We start from the raw sequence: 24,588 nt of genomic DNA on the forward strand, positions 1-24,588 counted from the left end.
AGTAAAACTGCTGTCTTGGGCTGCTACAGTCAGATTGAGTAAACTGAAAAATGTGGTTTCTCTGCCAGGTTGCAATTTCACCAGGTAAGTGAGCTGACCTGGCTTGCCTCACAATGGCAGGATGTGAAGTGGCAATGAAAGTCAGTGGATGGGCAGTGGCATGTCTGTGCCATGGCAGTAGGATCCACTGCTGGCCATGGCTACTGTTGTGTGATTTGTTTACAGATTTGTCTCTGTGGTGATCCTGTGTCCTGCTGCAGTGCCTGCAGGGAGTTCAGCTATGCCAGGAAGGAGATGGGTGAGGAGAGGATGGGGTTATAATCATGGTCAGTTGGTACTTGCCTCATGGTGAGTTTGGTTGTGACATATCCCAGCTGCAGGAGTACTCACCAAACATAATCTGTGCATTGGGTGGGATTTTGGTTAATGATCAAGTACTTGATGCACACACTGTGGTCTATGGTGTGCTTAAGATGAAAGACCTGTGAGTCTGAGGACCTTATAGCAATCTCATTTTAGGAAAACAGCTGAAAACCTACTTTCTTCCCATGCTGCTGGTGCATTAAAGAGTAACAAAACAAACTGTACATTTCTAGAGGGAAAACTAGTCTCTTGTAAAACAGTAGATGTGTTGTCCTGTAATGCTTAGAGCTAGGTCCTTGAAAACTGAAAAAAGAAAATGTGTTTTCAGCCTGTGTACACTTAAGGCTCTTTTATCACACTCAATGTTCTATTAACACATCCTAAAGAGTTAGTCAAAATACGCTTGCATTTTGTCTGCCACTTATCTGTGACTTCCCTGGATGCTGCTTTCTGGAAAATATCCAGTGTGACTTGGAAGCAGATTTCTGCTTCTTGGAAATATGACACTCCTTCCCTTTGAAAATAATTTTTGATAGATGTGCAGTCCTCTTTGCTGGAGGTGGCTTCAGCTTTGGAAGGTACTTGGTCTCCTCAGGACCTTCTGTTTCAGTGGCTGGACTGCTGGTGTAATGAAAAAGTGCCTTTGCCTGAACTATGAGTTCCAAGTTACAGGAGACTTTAAGGTAGCTTCCACAGACTGTTCTTGCATTCTTTTACATATGAGCGGAAACTTGTAAAGTGATCAAACTTCAGTAAAATTACTTAGGGCCAGCTAGACTAATGTGCTAAACAGCTTTTCATTTAAGGCACTGAAGGCTATGCCAGCTATTCAGGATGGACTGAACTCAACTGCTCCATATTCTAATGCCACGTCCTGTATTGACTTACATGAGGATGTTTAAATCTAAGTGGGTTAGGATAACTCTTTTCTAGCCTACAACTGTAACCTAAGAATGTGGTTAGCCTTGTGTGTGGTCATGCTGCGATGTTGCCAGCATTGTTCTGTGTCTGCTCCAAGCAATGGGAAGTAAAACAATGGTCTCTGAATCCCCCAGGCTGCAGAAGAATTCTGTTTTCTCTCTGCTGCTCAGAAAAATACTTTGATGAGCAGCTAGTTTGGGCCCTGAACAAGGGTCTGCTAAGTTTAGACCCCTAATCCACGTTTAGCAAGCACACCAGAGCGAAAGTGTTTTGCTGGTTATGCTGGAGTGAACAAACCTCTGCTGTACTGTGGTGCTTACCAAGTCCCTGCCACCAGCACCAAGTGGCCCTGTCTTCCTTGATTGCCTGGCATGATAGAGAGCTCATGAATATGTCACCTGAGTCATAAGTCATTACAGTAAAAGAGACACAGAGCTCAGTGAATTGGTGTTTGGCTCTGTCTGGTGTGGTACCAGTGTGCCTGAAGGGCTTGTCACAGTGGCTCTTGCTTACAAAGCATTGAGCATGACTCTGGCTGTTGGTGATGTAGCCAGGCTTTCTGTAGACAAACTGCAGGTGCCTGTGGGGTTTTCTTGCCTTTTTTGGTGTCCTCTGGTAGTACTGTGGGTCCTGTTCTAGAGTACCAGCCATGGGGAGGAGGAGTGCACCATGGTAGTGATGGTGGGTGGAAGTAGATGGGGTGGGTAGCTGCAATCAGCTTGGATGTGGCAAGAAAAACGGAACTGGATATACCAAGTGTGTCTCTGCCAGAGGAAGTGCTGTGTAGCTGGATGTTAGCTGCTGTGGCAAGACTCAACCCCAAAATATATGTAGAAAAGACTAGGGGAAGGCACCCACCCTTGTTAGGAGATCTGAGCAGTGTGGTACAGCTTTCACTGTATGGCATTGCTTAGCTTGCTGCAGGCTGAATTCCTGCTGATGGTCAAAAGTGGTGGGGGAACAGTATGTGTGTGTAGGTGATGTTTGGAGGAAATAGAGTAGCAGTTTCATGAAGATGCTGTGTCTGTGAAACTTGTACTAGCTGCTTGTGTATCTTTTCTCGATAGCTGCACTTGTCTGCCTGTGTGCGTGGTGAGCGTGGATACTCACCCGACCCTCTTGCAACCCCCCCACTGGGTGGGGTGAGTAGAGCTCCCCTTGCTCTTCCTGGGAACTTGACCTCGTGTTCAGAATTGAGTCAACTGAGATCTGAGGTTCTGTGCAATGGGCTCAGCAAGCTCTGCCTGTTTATTTGGATTTGTGCCATGAAACTCCAGGGAGTTTTTCCCCCTAGGTTCTGCTTCTGGGGACTTGGTGAAAGATTTTCTTTCCCCACAAGGCAAAAGTTTGTGTAGTTGCACTCCTGCTTGTTTGTGTTCCTACTAAGGAAGAACTCATGCTCTGTAATCTGTTAGGGAGGACTTTCTTCTAGGTCATCATTAGGAGATAAATCCTGGTTCTGTACTCAAAAGCCTTGCAGTAAGTGTATGCTGTATCTTAACCAGATGGTTTTCTGGGCTCTGATGTGGTCTCTAACCTGTCTGTCAGCCCCCCTTGGCTCTTTGTCTCTCCTGCAGCTAACCTTGAATTTTGAAGATGCCTACATAATATCTGGTACATCACAGTGAGGATTGGATCTGCTGTGGTGGGCTTTGGGTTCACCTAATGGATTGCAAATCCTTGTGTAAGCACTGTTCTGCTGCAAGCAGTTGAAGTCTAACATCCATAGTGAGAAGTATGCTATGTCTAGTTCCTGCTGTTCTTGTACATGGTAACTGGGATACAGCCGCTGCAAAAATAAACTGGATTTTTCGTGTCAGTGTATACAAGCTAGGCCACTTCAAACAGCAGCCAAATGAAATTTTGCCCAAGTTCCTGGGGAAGCAAGAGTTGCCTGGCACATCCTCCCTTGTGGTGAGTAAGGCAGCAGACACTGCCCTGGGCTGCCTGGGAGTGAGCAGAGGGTGGAGTAGCTGAATCCTGTCTCCCCTGGTGTGATGGGCTGAAGTTCTTTGAACCTCCTGCTGATATTGCCCTTGAAAGAAAACAGCCGTGTCTCTCTAAAGTGTCTGAGAAGAGCGGCCACACAAGCAGCTGCACTGTCTAGTTACCAGTGGGATGCTTCCTCTGAGTGAGGTGATGGCCCTTTGCTGTTCCTTACAACCTGGAGAAATAGACAACTAAACTAATGGGAAGGAACCAGTAAATACAGAAGGCAATCTCTTACTTTAAAGCATAAATTCAGCAGATACTTCAGAGTTAATTTGTCTGGGTCACTGAAATATAGCAAGTTTTACTGATCAGGCTGGTGAGTTGGTAGTGGCAGAGCTTTGACCATCCAGGCTGTGGCCTTCCCTGGCTATGCACAGGTACAAGCTGTTTTCATCTAACAGCAGCAGCAGGTTGCATGAGCTCTCCTGGCAGCATTACCCAGTAACAGCACAGAAATGGCTGTGGGCTGCACTGACATCATGGGCTGTGGCTCCTTCTCCCTCGCTTCAGGCCATGCTGTAAATCATGACGCATTTATTTGTCAGAGCATTGAATTACTGTGGCATGAGCTGGCCAGGCTGTGTGGCAGCACCGTTCCCAAATGATGGCTCCTCTGAGGGCGAGGTGGGCACAGACTGCCCTGCTGAGGGGGCAGGTTGGGCAATGGCTGTTGCAGCACATCCCACTGTCACATTGCTGTGGTTGGTTCTGGCATGGGGTGGGTGCTGTGCTGAGCAGAGGCTGTCAGCCACCCTCTGCTCTCCCCATGCTGCTGGGGTGGCTCTTGCTGCATCCTGCTTGCCTGGGTGGGGTGCAGGCATTTGCAACACTGGCCACAGCCCTCTGCCTGCCTGCTCTGCTGCAGAGCAACTGCTAGTCCACACGCAGCTGATGTGCTTCCACACACTTTTTGTGCTGAAACTTGTGTGATGAGCTTTGGGCTGAGCTATTAAATGCTGCTCTGAAATGCCAACTCCTGTCTTTTGCATTGGTGCTGTGAGCATGTCTGGCCCTGGGGGCCGCCCCAGCCTGACCTGGGGGTAGGAAGCTGGTGGCTGGTCTCTGCACCTCCCAGCCCACAGCAACTTCAGACGACCCAGTGTGCTTGTGGCTGCCTACTGGTTTTGATTAGTCTGTGGCCTCTCTCGTAAGGAGATAATGTATTCTGCATTTCTGAGCCTACATAAAATGCACTGTCGTAGTTGGTGGGCCCAAAATGAGCAAGTGGTGAGCTATGTTATGTACAGTATGTTGTGTCTGCTCTGGGGCCCTGCAGCAGAAGGCAAACACTCATGATATGTGCATTTGAAGGTTATTCAAACACAGAAGAGGAAATGCTGTTCCCCTCGGCTAGATACTGACTTGCTCTATCTGTGTTTCCTTTAATTGGTGTAATTAACTGTTTTGCATTCCCTTTTCTCACAACAACCTTGCAGTAGTAGGTGCAGCAGTTTTAGTGGACTTTACATAGGCAAATACTGGCAAGCCAGGTCTTGGAACTAGTTTAAATCTCTGTGCTAAAACACTGCTGGGTACATCTTGGAGGTGAGCTTCAGCTTTGCACAGATCCTCCCTTTGTTATAAGGTGAGTGATAGGAGCAGGTTTCCCTAGTCTTAGACTGCAGGAGCAAAGAGCCTGAGCTGGGGTATATGTGCAGGGTCCTGCATTTGTTTTTGACACATCTTCCACACTGGGAACTGACAGTATAATAAATACACCTTGTGTCTGTTACGGTGTGAGACACACATCTTGGATTTATCTCTCTGCTTTTGATCCTTGCTACAGAACAGGAAATGCTGGCTTGCTAAACCAAATTGATGTCTAACTGTCATCTTGATGGTGCAAGGTACCATATGTTGCCTCACCATCACAGCTAGACAGTGAATTTCTGTAGAGTTTCTCTGCAAAACTAGAAGTAATGCTGCTTGTTGGTCTCCCAAGTAATCTGAAGTCCAGGCATCTTTGAGCCTCCTTCAGCACCTGGATGTTCCTGAAGGGCTGCTGTTTGCTGATGTCACTCTAGTTGCAGTGGCTCTCTGGGCAGTTGTTACTTCCCCAGACATGGCTTGTTACCAAATTCCTTTGTGGGGGACAAGCTAATGTCTGAGCAGACTTTACCATCCCAAGTGTTCCCACAAATGGTATTTTATCATGTTGTTTCAGTTTTGTTCCGGCTGTTGATTACCAGTGTGGTTGCATGCAAATATCCTATAGCTCATGTAACCGCTAGAACAAGATCAATGATCTAATTAAAAGTCAAATAGAAACAGCTTTAGTTGTCTCTGGGGATTATTGCTTTTGGTAACTCTTTTGGGCATGTAGTAAAAATGCAGCTATGAAGAAGGAGAAAATTTAGGCTGGTGACTGCCAGGAAAATTTGTAATGATGCTTAAAGGGCAGTGACTTCTGGTGCCACAGCTGGAGCTCACCAGCGCTGGACACTGCTGCTGTCAGAAGTCACGACTAAGACATGGAGGTTTTGGAACCAGGACTGGAGGACCCTCTATGGTGGTGCCACCTTAACGCTCTCAGTACTTTGTGATCATGTGTTCCTGTGCTGTTTAGTGCTGACTTATGTGAGTTCGATGCTCTTAACAGAGGATGCAGCATATGTGCTGGACAACTGAACACTGACATTGAACTTGGGTGGCCAGAGCAGGGAGGGTGACTTGCCACAGCCCAATACAGCTGCTTTGGAGAAGACCCCAGCTTGCAGATGTTGCTGCATGTTGGCAAACCAGCTCCTGAGCTAATAGTACTTCTCTGGCCTAACCTGGGTGCTGAGCAGGAGCAGGGATTGCTCAATCAAGGTGCTAGTGACCAAGTGAATTGTCTACTTGGTGGGAGGCCACAGTCAGATGACCCAGGAGTGTCTGCGGCTCCGAGGTGGCCAGTTATGTTTTTTGCATCCAAAAAGACATAGAAGAGCCTGAGAGAGTCTTCTAGTGGTCCAGGTTCTCTCCAAATACACAAGTGAAGAAACACTGATTGCATTCAGCTCACAGCCGCTGTACAGCAGGGTGGCTCAGCATGCCCTTGGTGCTGTCACACCGGGTGATCTGTGGCTGCTCAGTGAGCATTGCTGAGCATGCTAATGACTTGCAGACATCTGCAGCTGCAGGGATAGAAGCATGTGCTACTCCTGGACAAGGGTATTACACAACCCTTGTCCCATGGAATTAACTGCTTTGCCATTGGGATTCTCGCTGCAGTATATCCCAATCTGCTGCTTTCTGGGAAGCGGCAGTTTGGAGCTACTCTCTGAGGGTTGTGTCATGGAGAAGGTTTGCTTTGCTGTGAAAGCACTATGAGCAGCAGACTTGAGTGAGGAGCTGCTAGTTCAGACCCTGTAAACAGGGGAGATGTCTGGGATTTCCTGGGTGGAAAGCTCTGCTGATTGACTCTTGACTCAAACAGGGAAGCCCTCTGAAGTTAGTGACATAAAGCCCTACTTCAACATTTCAAATTTTGCTGTGGTTTTGTAGCCTAGCTTGGAGTTTGGTATTTGAGTAAAGAAATATTTCTTCTGATAAATAACTGAATAAAACTATGTCACTTTGAAAGGCTTTATTTGCAAAGAGAAAAAATGAGCTGCTTCACACACAGTGCTGTAGCTATTGGTTGAAAGCACTGCCTAAGGCAGAGGAAGTGCAAATATTTAAATTAACCAGCTTTATTGCTTAAACATAGGCTTTAACAAGCTGCAGAATATTTCTTACTCTACCTGTAAGAAAAATAACTCAGACTTCTGAAGCAGTACCTGGTTATAGCTACAGCATTTAAGCTCAAATGTAGAAGCTGAAAGAAGCAGCCCAGACTTCCTCTGGGAGTAAGATAAACACATGTGGGACTCTTGTTGTGGCTGGATGAAAGTAAAAGTGCACCAGTAAACATTTTTCAGGGTGAAATGGAGGAATTGCTAAAAACAATGTTGTCTAATGGTGCATCAAACCTGGTAGGTACCTGGAAGAGGTATGGGAGGTCAGACAGAGCAATGTAGCTTGTGAAGTTGCTGCAACTATTCCTTCCAGCTCTAGAAAATTTGTCTCTAGAGCCAGTGCTCTGCATTTTTAGTGTTGTGTTAAAAATGTGAAATACAATAGGCTTGCAAATGTGAACAATGTGAGTCTGCAGATTAAAAATGGGATCATGCAGCTGGTGAGGATTTGGGTAATTGCCTGCACCCTTCTTGGTCAGCATGTGTGTGATGGAGTGCTGTCCCTGAAGATTGGGAGAGATCTGCAAGCTTGTGAAGTTTGGGAAGACTTGTGTGAAGCCTTTAGTTGGAGAATTTGAAGCCCAGCCTCTGGAGAGGAAAGGTAGCATCTCTGAGCGCTGGCCGGTTTGGAAGCTGTTGGCAGCCAGAGCCTGTCACGGCTGAGCAGCTCCTGGCTGAGTTGGGTTAGGCTGATGGTGTCAGATGGGCAGACCTGCCTCTGTTCTGCTAGGAGAGTGACAGGATGGCCCCTGAGCAGAGCCCTGGCACGGCACAGGAGGATAGTTCTGGGGCCTGGGGCTGGCAAGCTGGGGTGAGATGGGGACGTGGACTATTTGTGGCCATGCAGAACCCACACGTTTGAAGCAAAGCTTTGCTGTGCAGGGAGTGAGTTTGAGCGGGAGCTGCGGGTGTACGGTTTGCATGAGCGGGTGTCCCACAGCTGGGGCTAATGTGTGCTCAAGCTGTGCCATTAATCCCAGCTGCTCCTCTTTGAGGTGCTTGGAGACCACCCGTGCACACTGTGCCTCCGCAGACTCTGCCCCGTGTTCCAGCCATGAAAGCTCCTCTCAGAAGAGGCCTGGCTGATAGTGGCTGCCACAGTGGGATGAATGATCTGGGCCTGGAGCCAAGCGTCCATTCCTTATGTTAGCGGCTTGTAGCTGGAGCTGTATAAACACAGCGCTGTCGTGTGTGGGGTGTTAAACACACAGGGCTCAAATCCACACGGTGCAGGGGACAGCCTGGTGGGATGTGCACATGGAAGTGTGTTTACTGTGTTCTACAAGCATACAGAAATGTGTTTGAGCTTCCTTGTTTCCCAGAAAGAGGGGAGAGCATTTTTTCCATCAAGATACAGCACGCAATATTGTTTACTTAAGAATGGGAATTTCAGGAAGAAATTGAAATTCCTTTCAATCCATTCCTTCTTGGAGAGGACTAGTCATGGTTTCCAGTGGAGGTGGAGGGTAGGTGTCTGTATGTGAAAGCTCGTGGGGAATTAAATCTAGCTGACTTATGCACAGAAGCTTGAAGACACCTTCATAATGGTCATGGAAAAGCAGCAACACTTTCCAGGCTGTGCATGTGTTTGTAGTGACTATGTCCTGCAAATCTTGTTCAGTGTGCAGCTGCAGAAAGCAGCCTGCCTGTGTGTCACCCCTCCTGCTGGACACTCACATGGCAATGCTGTGGTGACGGCTGGAGCTTGAAGACAGGATAAGGGCTCGTTTTAGATATTTCACATCATCACAGCAGTGCTGAAGGGCAGTGGCTGGTGGGACAGTTCTGGTGTTGGGGTGTGTGGGTTTTGGGCTACTTCTGGTGCTGTGTGTTTGTGTTGAGTGAGTACTATGTCTGAATGTGAAAATGACCTGATGAAATTCAGATTTGGGGGGTAATTCCAAAGTGCCTGTTCCAATCTGCACTGAAGGTACAGTTGCACATGTCATAGTTTAAGCCCAGCCAGCAACTCAGCCCCACACAGCTGCTCACTCACTTCCCTGCTGTGGGATGGGGGAGAGAATTGGAAGAGTAAAGGTGGGAAAACTCGTGTGTTGAAATGAAGACAGTTTAATAAGCAAAGCAAAACAAGGCATTTATTCACCACATCCTATGGGCAGGAAGGTGTTCAGCCATCCATCATGTGTAATGGTTACTGGGGAAGACAGGTGATGTAAAATGTCCCCCCTGCTTCTTTCTTCTGGTTTTGTGCTGAGCATGATATTATATAGTATGGGGTATCCCTTGAGTCACTGGGGATCTGCTGTCCCCTCCCTATTTCTTCTGCATCCCCAGCCAACTCACTGGTGGGGTGAGAGACAGAAAATGCCTTGATGCTATGTAAGCATTGCTCAGCAGTAACAAAAACATCCTTGTGTTATCAGCATAGTTTTCAGCACAAATCCAAAACCCAGTCCCGTTCCAGCTACTGTGAAGAAAATTCATTCTATCCCAGCCAAACTGAGCAGAGCATGTTAAAATTAATTACCGTGCCTGTTGCTTCTCAGGGAAATGGTTGGACAGTGATAGCTGGATTAACTCTGTCATTAAGCTGCAGAGGGCTGCCGAGCATCTGTAGGATGGTGCCTGGGTTTATATGCTTCAAAACAAGCCTGCATAGAGCAGTGCTGTTAAGTGCTTAGAATCAGAGATGATCAAAACTGAGAAAAACCACAAATCTTTTGTAAAGCTAAAGTAACTGGTACGTTACTCTCTGATGTGTTACTTACCCCAAACCACAAAATGTGCTCCAATCCTCAGTGCTTTGGTGCTGCAGACCAGAGTGGAGATGGGTTGAGCTGTGCAGAGCTGCATGAATGGGGATTTCCTTTGAACAGCCCTGTGCACAGTGAATCACAGTCAGTGTAGCAATTCTGGTTCAAATGGAAAAATTGAATCTTGGTGTATGTTGTGGCCAAGGATTTCCCCAAACAGTAATCAGTTCTGATAATTTCAAATGTGTTGGTTTTGGCTTCACAAAGTCCAACCCTTGCAGCTTTTGTGCCTGGCGTCTGTTACACAGGAGATGTTAGACAGCCCTATCTGAATGGGCTCATTTATCTCTGCAAGATTTTACATGCTGTTTCATATAACTATCTTGACCTACCCCCAGTGTGAATAAACACGTTGTTAGTAGCACAGAGTTCACTTTGGTGCCTGGAAACCTCTGCATTGTTATATTGCTTCTTTGGTCTTGCTGAGGCATCTTTTTTTTTTTTTTTGTAGCCCTGTCTTCCAGTTATTTTCTCTGCAGTGCCTGAGGGTGGACCTTCCTGTTATCGCCTGCATTGAAGATTGGTAACATTCATTCATTAATGTGAGACGCAGAACAGCACTAACAACTCTGCCAGCCTCTGGGAGGTCTTTGCAAGAACTAGACAGGTTTTTGACCTTGATGAGACCTGAAGTAACCTGAGATTTAGGATTACCTTAATCCTACAGAGATGGTTACAGCACTCTTAGGCTTTGGAGACAGTTTGTAGCTTTGTGTCACTTGCACTGTTCTAGCACTACAGTTGTTTTTTTCAGTTCAGCCTTTCTGATAGAGGCTTGGCTTTCTAGTTGTGTGTGCATACGTTGTGTTGTGAGGACATGCTGTTTTTGTTTGCACATGGGAATGAAACAACCTTGAGTTGATCAGACTCCTAGAGAAGTGTTTTTGTGGGGTGTAGACAAGAATACATTTGACTAAAATTTTAACGTCTTGCTTAAACTGAAATTACTTTCCTGTGAATTGGCTAGTGGTGTTGCTGACTCAGGTGTAGCTGTCTGCTCTGATGGGAAGGTGAAGCCTTCCTGTGCCATGGCAGTACATGTACTGACTCCTGGGGAGCACAGACTGGGTGTAGGATCATTCCCTTTCTCTCCTGTCTCATAACTGGAGGAGGGAGGTGTAGTTTGTGTCACGTCACTTTCAGAAGTTGAGCCAAGTGTTTCTCAGCAGAGTGTGATAAAGGCAGGAGGATGCCTTCTTCCCCCTCCCTCCATCATTTAGCAGAAATCCAATTCTGGCATGTTCACTCCCCACTGCAGGGACTTTCCTTCTCAAATTATTCCTGGATGATTAATTAGCCCTTGGACCCCTTGTGCTGTGCTGTTCCCATGGCTTCCCGGAGCTTTCCTCCACCCGCCTCTGAACCTGGGGCTGCTATGGCTGTGTCTGTGTGGCTGCTGTCCTTCTCTACAGCCCCATCCCGGGCTGCCAGGTGCTGGCCGGGGGCTTTACCAACCCTCCTGTTGTCTGTGAGGCTGATGCAGTCAGTCTTGCCGGCTGTGCTGTCCTGGAGGATGGGGCTCTGCTGACTCGAGCCCATGGGGAGCACAATTGTCCTATGCAGCCTTGGGCTCCCTTTGCATAGTGAAGCATGAAGGCTGGCTGCTCTGCCACCCAGCTTCCACTCGTTCCTTCCTGGAAACGTGGATCTTTGCCATCGAAGGGGCTGAACGTCACCTGCTGGTTCGGTGCAGTCTGTCCCCAGCACGGGCATGTGGGCCCGCGGTGTCCCCGCCGCTCCTGGGGCCGGTAGCAGCCCCGGCGGGGCGCTGGGATGAGCTCAGCAGCGGGGAATGTGCTGTGCTGGTGCAGGGGCCGGGCTCACAGGGCCCATTGTGGGGTGGTTTTGGCGCTGATGCCGTGGGCGGTGTCGTGCTGTGGCAGGCCCGGAGCCCGCTGTGCCTCTGCCATGTATGGGGCGGGAGCTGCAGGTGGGGCACGGGGGTTCCAGCACTGGGAAAGCCCTCGTGGTGCCTCCCGTGCCCCGGCCGCCGGTGCTCGGCTGTGCCAGCGCTCGAGGTGAGCCGGGGTTTTGGGGTTAGTGTGGCGCTGGCGCTCTGCCCCCGCCAGGCTGGCGAGGGACTCGCTGGCTGGGGACAAAGCAGCACTCATGGCAACTTACTGCTCTACAAAGGCAGAACATTCAGACGCCTTCCTTTCTTCCCCTGCCCCAAAAGGATGTCAGATAATGGGCACAACATTCCTGCGTGCTGTTCAGCTCGGTATCTGTGCTGCAGTCCTGCAGCTGTGAGTGGGGAGCTGCTTGGCCGGGAGCAGACAGCTCTGAAACAGCCGCAGTGAATGGCAGCTCTCATTGTTCTGCATTGCATCCTTGCTCACTGCTAATCCCATCCCAGCAGCATGCCGGCAGTGCGGAGCCCTCCTGGTGCTCACAGACAGCATTCACAGCAGGGGTTGGATGTGCACTAACACCTGTCTGCAGCTCTTTCTGGATGTAAGAGTAATGTGTTTACCTTCTCATATCCTAGCTTGGGATATGGCACTTAAGGCAGCACAAACCTAGGTGTGTTCAGACTGAAAGTATTAAGGAATTTGATCATAAGCCACCCGCAGTTTGACTGTTTTCCCCAGCTGCCTTAAGAATTCCTAATTTTGAAATTCTTGACTTCTCCTTCAAGCCCCCTTGGGTGATTTCAGTTTCTCTTGGAGAAGCTGGGTTGTTTGCTGTTGCTGTTATACTGCTGGCTTAAACTTGCTTTGTGTTATGCGTTTCTCTTCTGGATGTGAGACATGAGTGTTCTCTGGGTACCTATTAAGATGTTGGGCAGAGCTATTTTAATCTGTACTTTGATTATTTTTATTCTTTACAGTATTAAAAGTCTGTGATTTTTCTTTTTTGGCCAAACTTAGACTAAAAGGACTGGATTTGAACTTATTTTTTTTCAGTTGCCAGCTCCACCTCATGAGATCCTTTCTAGAGGCCCAATAGGCAGTACAGGATGATGTATGCAACAGTGGCCTGAAGTTCTGACATAAGTGGTGTCAATTCCAGTTGAATAAACACTATTTAATAGTTTAAAACCCTCTGAAGTGTAATGTTTAATATCTCAAATCCAAAGATTTGTCTCACAAAGGAATCTTGCTGCTTTTTTTTTTTTTTTTTTTTTTTAATAACCAGTCACCCTGGTAAGCCTAGAAGAAAAGGGTTTCTGTCCCTTGCAAAAAAATAAAACCCTTTTTATTATCTTTTCTATCCTCCTGCCCATGTCTAGATCACCACTCAGTTACTGTTCCTACAACCCTCCAGTGAAGTCATTCCTCTTCTGGAAAACCTACCTTGTAAAAAGCTTAGTGGATCTCTGAGTGTACATGGTGTATCACTTAGGCTTCCTGAAGATACACTTTTTCAGGTGCTGGAATCCCTGAGGCTCCTTAGTGAAGCTGAGGAGTGGCTGTGCCTTGGCAGGGTGTGGGTGCTCCGCTGGGAGCCAGTGAGAGCCCAGGGAGACTCAGGTAGGCTGGTTCTGAGGATCAGCTGTCCCGGGGGTCACAGCACTGCCTGCAAATGCTGCTGAGAGGCAGAGCTGCCGTGGGACTGGTGCCTGTGGCAGTCGTGCTGTGGCTGTGTAGTCACAGCTAGGTACCCACAAACTGACCCTGTGTGACGGGCACAGCCTGTGCCTCCCTGGGGTGAGCGGCTGCACACAGCAGGGCACACGCCATGTGCTGGCCTCAGGAGCTGGGCTGGGGACCTGGGCTTAAGGGACACTGGAGGAAATGGTTGCAGTATGTTCTCAAAGCACAGAGGAACCCCTGTAATTGATTTAAAGACATGTTATCCCTACAGAGGATGTTGCTAATGTCTTTAGCAGACACAGTAAGCCTGTGAACACATACTGTATGCTTCAGCAAAGAATTTCCTTGGGCAGCTTGCTCAGCTCCATCTCATCTGCATACTTCTGTTTGGCATGTGGCTCTGCTCAGTGTGGTGTTTTCTTTGTTCCAGAAGATTAAGCCCTAATCATTGCTTAATTTTTCTGTCCCATAGCTGCTGTAGCTATTTAACAATAGGTGAGAATAACTAGAGGTGGAGAAATGCTCAAAGATGCCAAGATCTAAAATTTCTACAGTCTCTTCATAACTGATCCATAATTGATACGAACTTTGTATGTGCTATACAAAATTCCTTCCATGCCTGGAAATAAGGAATAAGAGCTGTTGGTGAGACTTCTCCTTTGTTTGGTATTGAGAACCATGGATTTGGTTTCTCCCTATACATAATGCATAGAACAAAAGTTTAAATATGGAAGACATAAAAAAGACGAGGAAGACCACTTTTTAGAGAAGGTGGATGCAAAGATCAGTGCTGGTTGTGGTTTAACTTCTCAGAGTGAAAATCAACAGCAAAGCTTCTGAGATGGCTCTATGAGATCTTGAACAAGCTGTGTTGACTGCAGCCTCAGCCATGAAACTATTTTAAAAAATAAAATTCACTACTCAAAAGCTGCTTTTTCAGTCCTTTCATTTGTTTTGCAATACTTCCACAGTCTGTATGACTAGCTTGATTTAGTAAGGAAGCTGTCTGCCTCGGTAGTTTGTTTCCACTAATTGTCCAGCAGAGAATGGCTTGCAGCTCTGCTGTAGGGCAGAGTTCAAGCAGCATTGCCACAGTTTGGGTCGTACTTATGCTTAATCTGAATGCAGAGCAGACTTGCACATGAGCAGAAGATACTAGTCACAAACTTGTTTATAATGCTTTTTTGGTTTTTTTTTAAATTGTAGAATTATAGACCTAATAAAGGTCATATTGTTCAAGCCATGTGTTCCAAGTAGAATTTAGAGAGTTCTAATGGAGTAAATAAATGTGCAAGCTTCCAACCAGTGCCAGGTTTCAGTTCTGGCACTGGCTCCTGGGGCAGCTATAAGCAGAAATGCAGAGGATCAAGAACTGGCAGTTCTCTACTTGGTAGGTTGAGTTGGGGAGTTTTTTGTGGCTCAAGCCATAAAAATGACACACATTTGTCTCAAAATGGTCATGTTGCTGGCTCAGACTAGTCACACTGCACTTGGACATCTTTCTTTTTGCTTTGGGGAGTGTGATTCTAGCAGTCCAAGTGTAACATATCATATTAGTATTTTAGTATAGAGCAACAGTTGTAAATCAGTTTGAGCAGTTGAAAATTGGTTCCTTTTCAAGACTAAGACTGGTGGTTTGTACTGCTGGCCTATGGAATTGGCATAATCCATATTTTGGGCTGTTTGCCACTTAGTTAATAGGATAATAAAAATGGAAGAATTACAATCTAGACTCAGAGGTGTGATGGAAGCAGATGAGCTCTGGTTCAGCCTGTTTTCCTGTTCACCCTACTAAGCAGCCACTTAATAGCTGACTAGGAAGCAGGATACTTCTACATAAAACTTAATGTTGTAGTAGGCTATATATAGGAGCTTTTTTTTTTTTTTAAGAAAGAGTATGCTTGCTTATTCAGTTCTGCAGAAGAGTTTAAGTCTGGCTGGCAGGTTTTCTCCAGCAGTCAGCATGTATGTCATGTCGAGATGCACCCTGACAGCAGGACCTTGGCAGGGGCTGACAGCAGCTCCTGCCTGCAGCTGAGTAGGGGCTGCATCTTGCTGATGGCTGCTGCTATTTTGTTGATATTGGGTTATCATCAGGTACTTCTAGAGGAGGAAAGCAAGTTGGAGATGGGGAGTTGAAGTTAAAATGCATGTTGAACAGTGTAGGTGAGAAGGAAGGTTTGTGTTAAATCCAAACTTAAACATTTCTATGGTTTTTGCTTCTTGCTGGTTTAGGACAGCATGTCTAGCCATAAGAACTTGCAGACTGTGTGAAAGTGGTCACCTTACAGCATTCAAAGTTTTGGAGTCCACAGCAAGAGTGGCAGGAGAACTTGCATATCACACCCACAAAATTCTTAGTTCTAATAATAATAAAAAATCCCAAACCCACCAAAACCAGTACAAAACCCTCTTTCCAAACCCTACATCCATTGGCTCTTCTAGATGCCATCTCTAAAGTTGCCTGTTTCCAGTTGAGCTAAAGTCCTCCCAAGTCTAGTGTTGAAGCAAGAGGGAGGGCCTGTGCCATGGAATCCTGCTTCATGCCTGGGCTTCCCATAAAAATGTGCCCTTTGAAAGTAGAAGTCCAGTGACTGTCAGTAAGTATGAGTCAGCTGTGCAGGGACTTTGATCTCCAAAGCACACATCTCCTATGGAAACCAGGGAACATTGCTCTCTGCCACACCTGTAGGGGCATTTGCAGAGGTTAACATAAGCACTGTGACATGAATACAGCAAGTTATGCAGATGACTGTGCTTTCTCCAAGAAGGGTTGCATTAAAGCTGTCTGCAATGATGCTGTAAAGAGTTGGTTCAGCCCTGCTAAATGACCTTGGCAGATGAGATCCAGCAGCTTGCTTCCTCCAAGCCCCAGGAAGGCCGGGACCAGTGGCTGTCTCCTGCATGGAGAGGGCTCCTTTAATCTACGGAAGCGTGGCTGGTGCTATGGAGTAAACATGCTCTCACAGCTGAGGGCAGGCAATTTGTTTCTGTCCACCTAACTCATTGAAGCTGAAAGCCAAATGCAGCTGGGGTGGTGGAGATGAATTGTCAAGGGGCTGGGCTGTTTGGTTCAGAAGCACTGACAAGAGTGTGCATCTTTATGCTGTAAATTTACTATGAGCTCCAGTGGAGCGGTTGAGAATCATGACTTTAAAGGTTCTGTAAAGCATTGACTGTGTGAGTAATAAGTATGCCTAAAAGTAATTTTTGTTGTAGGAAAGTAGTGGCGAAAGTCTGCTGTTTATGTAATCTGTTTTCCAGCCTGAGATGGCCAGAAAGTGTCTTGAAGCAGACCAGGGAGTGGAGGGAATTAATTCAGTGGCAGGCCAGCTGAGCTGGGATACAAGCAGGGCCTGCAGTAATGATTGTTGGTGTGTAAGTGTTATTGGAATATATTATTTTTTCCACTGTCCCTACACCTTGGCAGTATTGCAGTGTGCACTCAGAACTCATGGGGGATGCTTGTAAATTTGGTTCTACTAAGTGTTCAGAGGGCCAGCTCTGTGCTCCCTGTACAGGACCTGAAGGGATGCATGTATTCCTGGTTGCTACTTTCATCTTAAAGCCCAAGATGTACTGAATGTTTTTAGTCAATTAATGAAAAAGGCAGCACTAAAGCAGAGGCTCTTCTGGTGAGGCTGAGTGCTCAGCTGGAGCTGAGCTTTACAGCAGTGCATGGAAGCTAAGCCTGCTTTGAGCTGGACTTTGGTCTTTTCTTGAACGTGGAGGGTTCTTTTATATAGTGATAGAGATTGTAAGCCAGTGCTGGGAGTGGGGTGCCTGTGAGAAGGGCCTGTGGGCAGCTCTGCTGGGTCCTGATAAGGTCTGTCCTGCCCAAGAGTTCTTCTCCCTGCCTACTTCCCACCCCAAATAAAAGCAGACAAGCCCTCCTCCTTAGCTTGGAAAAAATGACATCATGAGATCCCTATGCCTGTCAGGAAGCTGGGAGGCTGTGAGGGCTTGCTAACTTGCTAACAAAGTGCAGTCGTGGCAATGGCACCAACCCCAGAGAGGAAGAGCTGTCCTGTTCCTGTGGTGACCTTTTCCTGTCATCAGGGCAGCAGCCCAGTGCCCAGCCTTTCTGGATGAGGCTGGTGAGATGGGATAGTCTTGCTCTTGCTGGGAAGCCTGTACAGGCTGGTTTTCCCCAGGTCAAGAGCCACAGCCCAGCTGTGCCTTTGGAGAGGGCAGTGGGGTGCTGGGGGCAGCTCTGAAGATGCAGCTGGTTGCTGCAGTAACCACATACAGACATGATTTATGTGCTATAAATATAAAATGATCCATTCTTTATCTTGAGTAATGTGTGTGTAGCATTGTACTCAAGGTGGTTCTGTCCTGCTGGCATTCCTCCCTGGAAATCCTGGATAGTTTTCTGAAATGAGCTTGCTTGTAGCATACTAAATCATTGCTGTGTCCCTCTAGTAAAAATGCCGATGTGGATATAAATCTGAAACTGAAGCTTGGAGGCATTTCTGGAGCAGAGGTGGGCTGGCCATTGCTGTGCTCCAGCACCAAGTGTGACCTGGTAGTTGTGCCATGGAGTGGGATGAAGGAGCTGCTGGCACAGGGGGAGGGAAGGCCCTGACCTATTTGTAGCTCAGCTGGAAAGAGGACAGAAAAGGGTAACAGTAGGGCCTGTTTAGTTGTTGCTAGGAGACCCACTGTTTATGTGATGTAGACTTTTACCTTGGAACCTGTAATTAAAACCCAGTAGGGCTTAATCACCCCATAGCTATCTATTGTGTATCTTGGACTGGATGTGTAATCAGTGAGCAGTCAAGTGGCAGACACGTATCGTAATCCTGTAAGATTAGTCAAAACTGATGTTAAAAAATCTCATGCAAATAAATCTGACTACAAACCAGACACTAACTACTCAGAAAGTCCAAATGCCTTTCAAGGTCTTAAGTTACAGCATTATCTGTTTAGGACATACTGCTCTATTGTGAAACCATGTAAATATTAACTGCTTTGCCTGAGCGTTGGGTTAAAGGGTGATTGCTGTTCTTGATCACTATTCTGTATAAACAATTATTTTAAAAGTTAGATCATTTTGCATTGATAAGATGGTGCTGGGTTGCTGCTGTGGTCTCTACAGTTGAAGAGGAGTAGGTAAGGCATGCCCAGTGAGTGTTGGGCACAAGGAGGGTCATCTTGGAGGACTTGCCTGTTAACATTCTGGATGTGAACTGGAGAATGCAATCCAGTTACAGAACACTTTTGCTTTGCTGGGTAGGACTCTGTAAGATTTCTGTACAACAATTCTGGTGGCATGAAAGGGAGTTTATACACCTGTAATTGTCTTTACTCCTGCATATGCTGCAGGAGTTGGAGAGTTGACAGAAGGTTCCAGGTCACTTGTAACTTCTGTTGACTGAAAATGGATTTCTGTAACAGCTTGCACTTGAAATGGAGGAAAGAACCAAAAAATGCTGTGCTGTAACATTCTGCTGGGAACAAGAGGAATTGTCAGCTGGAGCTGTTAGCAGTGTAATATAGCCTGAGTAACAACTACAAGCTCAAAGGGAGGGAGGTGTGAGAAACAAAATCCACGCCTCAAAATTTCGAGAGTTTAATAAGGAACAAATCAATAAAGCAAAAGTAACAGCACTGATTGTAACAGAGGCATCCAGTGTGTGACTCATTAAAGCTGAAGTAACTTGCACGTGAATTTGCAGAGCTGTAGTGGTCACTTTACAAGGCCAAACCAATGCAGAAAGGCATCCTGCCCCTGCAGACTTTGCTTTTGAAAATCTGATCTTGATAGCCAGCAGCCATAAACTTATCTCCATAGTGTGTCTTAAAGCAGAACAGCAGCATGGCCACTCGGGTGATAAATTTTTCTTAAGCTGGAGCATGATATGGAAAAGCCAAAGCTGGCTCTTCTTTTCTGTAGCTCTGAGTTTGCAGAGTGAAGAGATGATGTCGTGTGATGATGCAAAGGATTGTCCAGGGACTTCACTGCCCACCCTGCTGATCGTACACAGCTCTTGATATGTCCAATACAGCCCAATTCTAAACTCTGTATTTGCTTGTCTTCACTACAGAGCAGCACTTTATCTTATTCCCTACCATTTAAAAGGCAAATTATTGATGTGTGTGGGAGACGTGTTTCTGTATATAAATGGTGTTTCCTAAATGATGCTTTTATCTATGCCCTGGAGTGTATCATGCCTATTGGGATGCTGGTTTTGTGACCTCCATCACATGCTGTTTGGCCTTTTTCATAAGATACAAATGCCATTACAGAATATGAGGTGGTACTTATCCAAATCAAAGTACTAGAGACCTTAAACTGCCACTTCTCCCGCTGAAGGAGCAAGTGACAAATCATAAAGCTGAAGAGCAAGTGACAGCTGGAGAGCACTGAGTCCTTTGACTCCTTTCTGTTTGCCCTTTCTAATGCTTCCCGTGAGGAAGGGTGTCTCCACCTGAACAAATGTCTGCAAGTGCCCTGGGTCAGTTTTCTTGTCCTTGATTACCTGCATGAGTGCAGGCACACTGTTTTAAAAACACACCTCTTTTCTCTAGAATGGCAGGTAATCAGTTATATGTATTTTGTCTTCCAGACAGCAAAGCCATAGTTGATGGAAACCTGAAGCTGATCCTTGGCCTGATATGGACCCTTATCCTTCACTACTCCATTTCTATGCCAGTGTGGGAGGATGAAGGTGATGATGATGCAAAGAAGCAGACTCCTAAGCAGAGGCTACTGGGCTGGATCCAGAACAAAATTCCCTACTTGCCAATCACAAACTTCAATCAGAACTGGCAGGATGGCAAAGCACTGGGTGCTCTTGTTGACAGCTGTGCTCCAGGTAAGTCCTTTGTTCTGATGGCCAGTGTTTTCCTTGCTTGTTGTCTTTATGGCTGCTCTTCCTATGGGAGGAGGTTTTCACTGCTGAGCTTGAGACTGGAATGAGGCTTTCAAAAAACCAAAAGAGTCCAAAGAAACCAGCTGCAGGAAGCAGCAAGTTGTAAACTTCTTGGCCAAGAGAAATTCTGGCCTGTAGCAGAATGTGTGATTGTATTATGGGAGGCGCCACATCTAAGCTTTGTATTGGGTGCAAGGGACAAAGGCACGAATGCTGGCTCCTAAATGGAAGAAAGGATTGTTCCCATGGCAAGTGCCAACAACCTTTCAACTTCAGGGTGCAGTGGGAGACTTCATGTCTTCTCCTGAAGTAGGTTTGCAGAGGGAGCACAGAGCTCCCTAATTGAACACACTAATTGAAATGTCAGTTTAGCAATCTGAGACTGAGCTGCTTAAGGCAAATAATTTGAAGTAGTGTGAAAAAGGCAGAATTTCCTCACTTTAATAAAACAGCCTTGCTAGTGGGATTGCAGGTGCTCATCTAATGCAATCTAGGCTGCTGTGGCAAGTGGTTGAAGTGTTCTTTACCAAATATGCTGCAAGAGAACTAGTGAAGTATAAAGGATGGTAGATGTATTTATGCTAAATTTAGAGTGGTATCTTGCACAGGTTACCCAGAGAGATGTTAGATGTCCCATCCTAGAAAACATTCAAGGTCAGGTTGCACAGAGCTCTGTTGAAGATATCACTGCTCATTGCAGGGGTGGTCTAGATAACCTTTAAAGATTCTTTCCAGCCTAAACCATTCTATGACTCTACACTGATTGTTGCCTTAGAGTTGTTTCACTAAGCAGCACGTGTTTGTCTTGTTTTGGCTACTTCTGCAAAGCTCTGATTGTCTTTCTGCAGAGCAGTGTAATGCAAGGGGATCTAGAGTTCATACTTGATTTCTTCAGCTAGAGAAGCCCCTTGGCAGATAACACACAACAACTGAAATGTGCTTGCAGGGTTGTGCCCTGACTGGGAGAGCTGGGACCCAAGGAGGCCCGTGGACAACGCTCGGGAAGCCATGCAGCAGGCGGATGACTGGCTGGGTGTGCCACAGGTAAGGCCACCAACCTTGGGCTGCCCGTGGGGGGCACAGTGACCAGCTTTGGTCTTGTGACTAGCTGGAGTTGAAATTGAAGAAAGCAGGGGAAGCTGCTTGGATGTTTTCAAAAGTTACTCTTAAGTCATGTAGAGTTGCCTGAGAAAGGGTGCACTGTAATGAAACACACTATTACATTTCAGAGCTCTGGTTGTATTTGTGTAGGTGTCTCTGCTGAAGAAAGTTGCTGTTGCAGCATGTAAGGTAGGAGGAAAGGGCCTGACATCTTAGTCCATGGAGTGAATTTGTTTTCCTGCATTGAATTCCACAGAAGAAAAACTTACTGGCTTAGGAAATCACCTGCAATGATAATGAGAGCAATGTATTTACAAACTGGGTTATTTTCATGCTGATAAAGTTGGACAGAATTCCAGAAGTCTCTGAAGCAGCTTGTATTGTGGAAGCAGGAGTCACAAGTTTTACTTTGCAAGCCTTGCAGTTCAGAGCTGTTGCATACAGGATTATGAATTACTAACTTTTTCAGTATCAATTATCCCCATGTCACTTTCCAAGGGGAACATAACTGCTGTTCTCTTGCCTTGGTACCATTAAGCTTGTTGCAGTCTCCTGAGAACCCCTAGTAATCAAGGCAGAAAAAGCCCCCAAACCACACTGGGATAATTATGAGCTTCTTGATTTTCTTGCCTGAGATAATAAATGATGTTGTGTGTATCAAAGGGAAAATAAGTGTAAGAAATCCCATTAGCATGTGGGAGTTTTGAAATCTAAGTCTGTGTCATGGTTCTGTTTCTGTGTTGACCTGCGGTAACCAAGCACTGGTACAATAGGCTTAATTGCACTGTCTTTCAGGTTATTACCCCTGAAGAAATTATCCACCCTGATGTGGATGAGCACTCTGTGATGACTTACCTGTCCCAGTTCCCCAAAGCCAAACTGAAACCAGGAGCTCCTTTAAAACCTAAACTGAATCCAAAGAAAGCAAGGGCTTACGGCAAAGGTGAGGACTTGGTGAGCTGAAGCTGCACAGAGCAGTAAGTCTTCAGAAAGCTGGGTGGGGTTTTCTGCTTATGTTGAGCTTCAGACCTACTGTAACTAACTGACTTCAAAGTTTCACTTGTATGCTCTTGGTGTGGTGCCTGGTTTCAGAAATACATGGATATAGTCCAGAAGGCACTCCTAGTTCTAACATGTAAATTTCCCAGTCTGAACCTGTTCTGCAAGCTGCCAGACTCCCATCCACAGCTGGAAGAAGTAGCATGATATGGGGCTAAAACAGCCTTGGTGTGGAATTCAGGCCAGCAGTATTGCTGCAGATGGGTGATGATCTGACAGCAAATGCTTCTTGTGATAAAGCACTCCTTAAAAGAAGAAAAACCTCATCATCTCACTGTCTCTCTGGCAGGCTCTCTGTAGAGACAGTTTTCCATTTCCCAGGCTTGATGTGTGTTAAGTGGGGTAATTCTAAATTACTTACTTGAATCGACAGTGTTGAATATTTTGCACATGTACAAAGATGGGTTGGTAACCCTTGAGACATTAAATAGTGCTGAGCCTTGTTAGTAAGGCTGCATTTACTGATTGGAAGGACTGAAGGCTGAATTTGCTGATTATCCATAGATGCTTAAGCAACTGTAGATCTCTGTAGGCATTCTTATTTTTAACTGACCTTTTAAATTGATAATTTCATATAACTATTGATGAGGTTCTATTCTAGATGGGTGCACAGTCACAACTCAATAAGTAACAAATTTTTACCTTTAATATGGTTGGCATGTTGGAAAGCATCTCTTCAGCATTACACTTGGCTCTCCATTCTGCCTTAATTTTTTTTTTTTTTTTTTTTTTTTTTTACATCTCTGGGCTGCTGTTTGTCCTTCAAGACTGTTGGAATGAGTGTGTTTCAGAGTTGGATATACAAAAGTGAAATGGAAAGAAACTTTTCTTTTTTTTTTTTTTCTGGTTCTCTTATTTGCCTGGGATTTTTTAAACTTGATTTTCCATTGAAACATAACTAGTGGAATGAAGGGACATGGACTTTATTTATGCACTTAAGAGAGTTGCTACAGTCAGAGTGGGTTTAGCACCTATCCAGCTTGGGTTTGATGTTCTTTGTTGGTGCCTTCCACAGCAAACCACAATACACAGACACATTTTTCAGGTCCCAGATGTGTAAATGACTGATCAGCCTGCCTCAGTCTGTCAAGTCTGGCTTTAGTCATGTTTATATTCATTCAAAAAATGAAATTACTTTGTCTGCTTTCATGTGTCTTTGGAGCCTTTGTAATGAAAATTACTTTAGAGTGAGTGGCTCTTCTTGAAAGATTGATGCTTTCATTAAGTTAATTGCCAAAACAGAGTCACTAAATATACTAATTGATAATTTTGACTGCTATGATATGTCAGAAATGGAAGGTGACTCCAGCAGCAAGGGGCTCAGTCTTTGACTGAGCAGGGTCTTTTGGACAGGTGAGAAACAGGTTTTCATGCATCCAGGAAAAGATAACTGCCAAGTGCAAAGTGGGTCAGTCTTAGCTCTTTTTATTATCCTTTTTCATGTAAGCTCTTCATAAGCTTCCAACAAGAGTCTTGGCTGTAGCACAGCACCCTGAGCACCGTGAGGGTTTGTGCTGAGGACAGCCATGTGTAGAGCTGGTGTGAAATGAGCCTGCAGAGGGGATGTACAGAGTTGTGTAGGTCAGCAGTGGTGGACTAGGAGTTCTCATTTAACCATCCAAAGCAGGCCACTGATAGGATAGTAAAATCTAGACAAATGAAGTCTAGGCTAAGAAGGTTCTGTAACTAACGGTGTCCCGGCTGAAATTGTCTTCAGAGGAGGATAATCAGTCCTTCTTGTGCTTGCAGAAGGCGTGATACTTAACTTGAATGCCATATCCTAGTGCTTGTCTGATGGACCCGAGACACACACAGCAAATTTGTAGCAGTTTCAGCTAGATGATAATCTAGGGCTTAGTTTGAAAGAATGAATTTGTCAATTGTTAACACCTTATCAGAATGCTCAGATTTCCTAGCAAAAACATGGTCTTCCTTGCATTACTCTCAAGTTACTGTTTTCTGAAGATAAACAAGTTCAGGAATTCTGTTGTTCACAACCACTTCCTTTACAATCTATCAGACGTTGCACTTTCCACTAATTGTGCTGTGGAGCTGGAGTGCCCACGGTTTTATGAATCAGCCAGGGAGAAATTGCCTTGGACGGAAGGGTATGGATGTGTTTGGGCTAGTCTGGAATCAGCAACTTTGGGAAGTTCTTCCACCCACTCAGTCTGACACCACCATGACAGATGTCATGACCTGGGACTGTGTACAGGGAGATGATGAAACCCTGCTGGTAAATGCA

At 45.9% G+C, this 24,588-nt stretch overlaps 1 protein-coding gene across 3 annotated transcripts in view; it reads left to right on the forward strand.

The window, feature by feature from the left end:
* The window catches only part of FLNB (filamin B), a 70,733-nt gene that overhangs the window by 3,538 nt on the left and 42,607 nt on the right, over positions 1-24,588 (forward strand). For all 3 annotated transcript variants that reach the window (XM_063164742.1, XM_063164740.1, XM_063164741.1), the window contains exons 2-4: positions 19,878-20,126; positions 21,130-21,227; positions 22,080-22,227. In XM_063164742.1, coding sequence (XP_063020812.1) covers positions 19,878-20,126; positions 21,130-21,227; positions 22,080-22,227 — 495 coding nt within the window. The remainder of the gene's footprint in view (positions 1-19,877; positions 20,127-21,129; positions 21,228-22,079; positions 22,228-24,588) is intronic.

This window comes from Melospiza melodia, chromosome 10, assembly GCF_035770615.1.
Source record: "Melospiza melodia melodia isolate bMelMel2 chromosome 10, bMelMel2.pri, whole genome shotgun sequence".
Classification (NCBI taxonomy): domain Eukaryota; kingdom Metazoa; phylum Chordata; class Aves; order Passeriformes; family Passerellidae; genus Melospiza; species Melospiza melodia.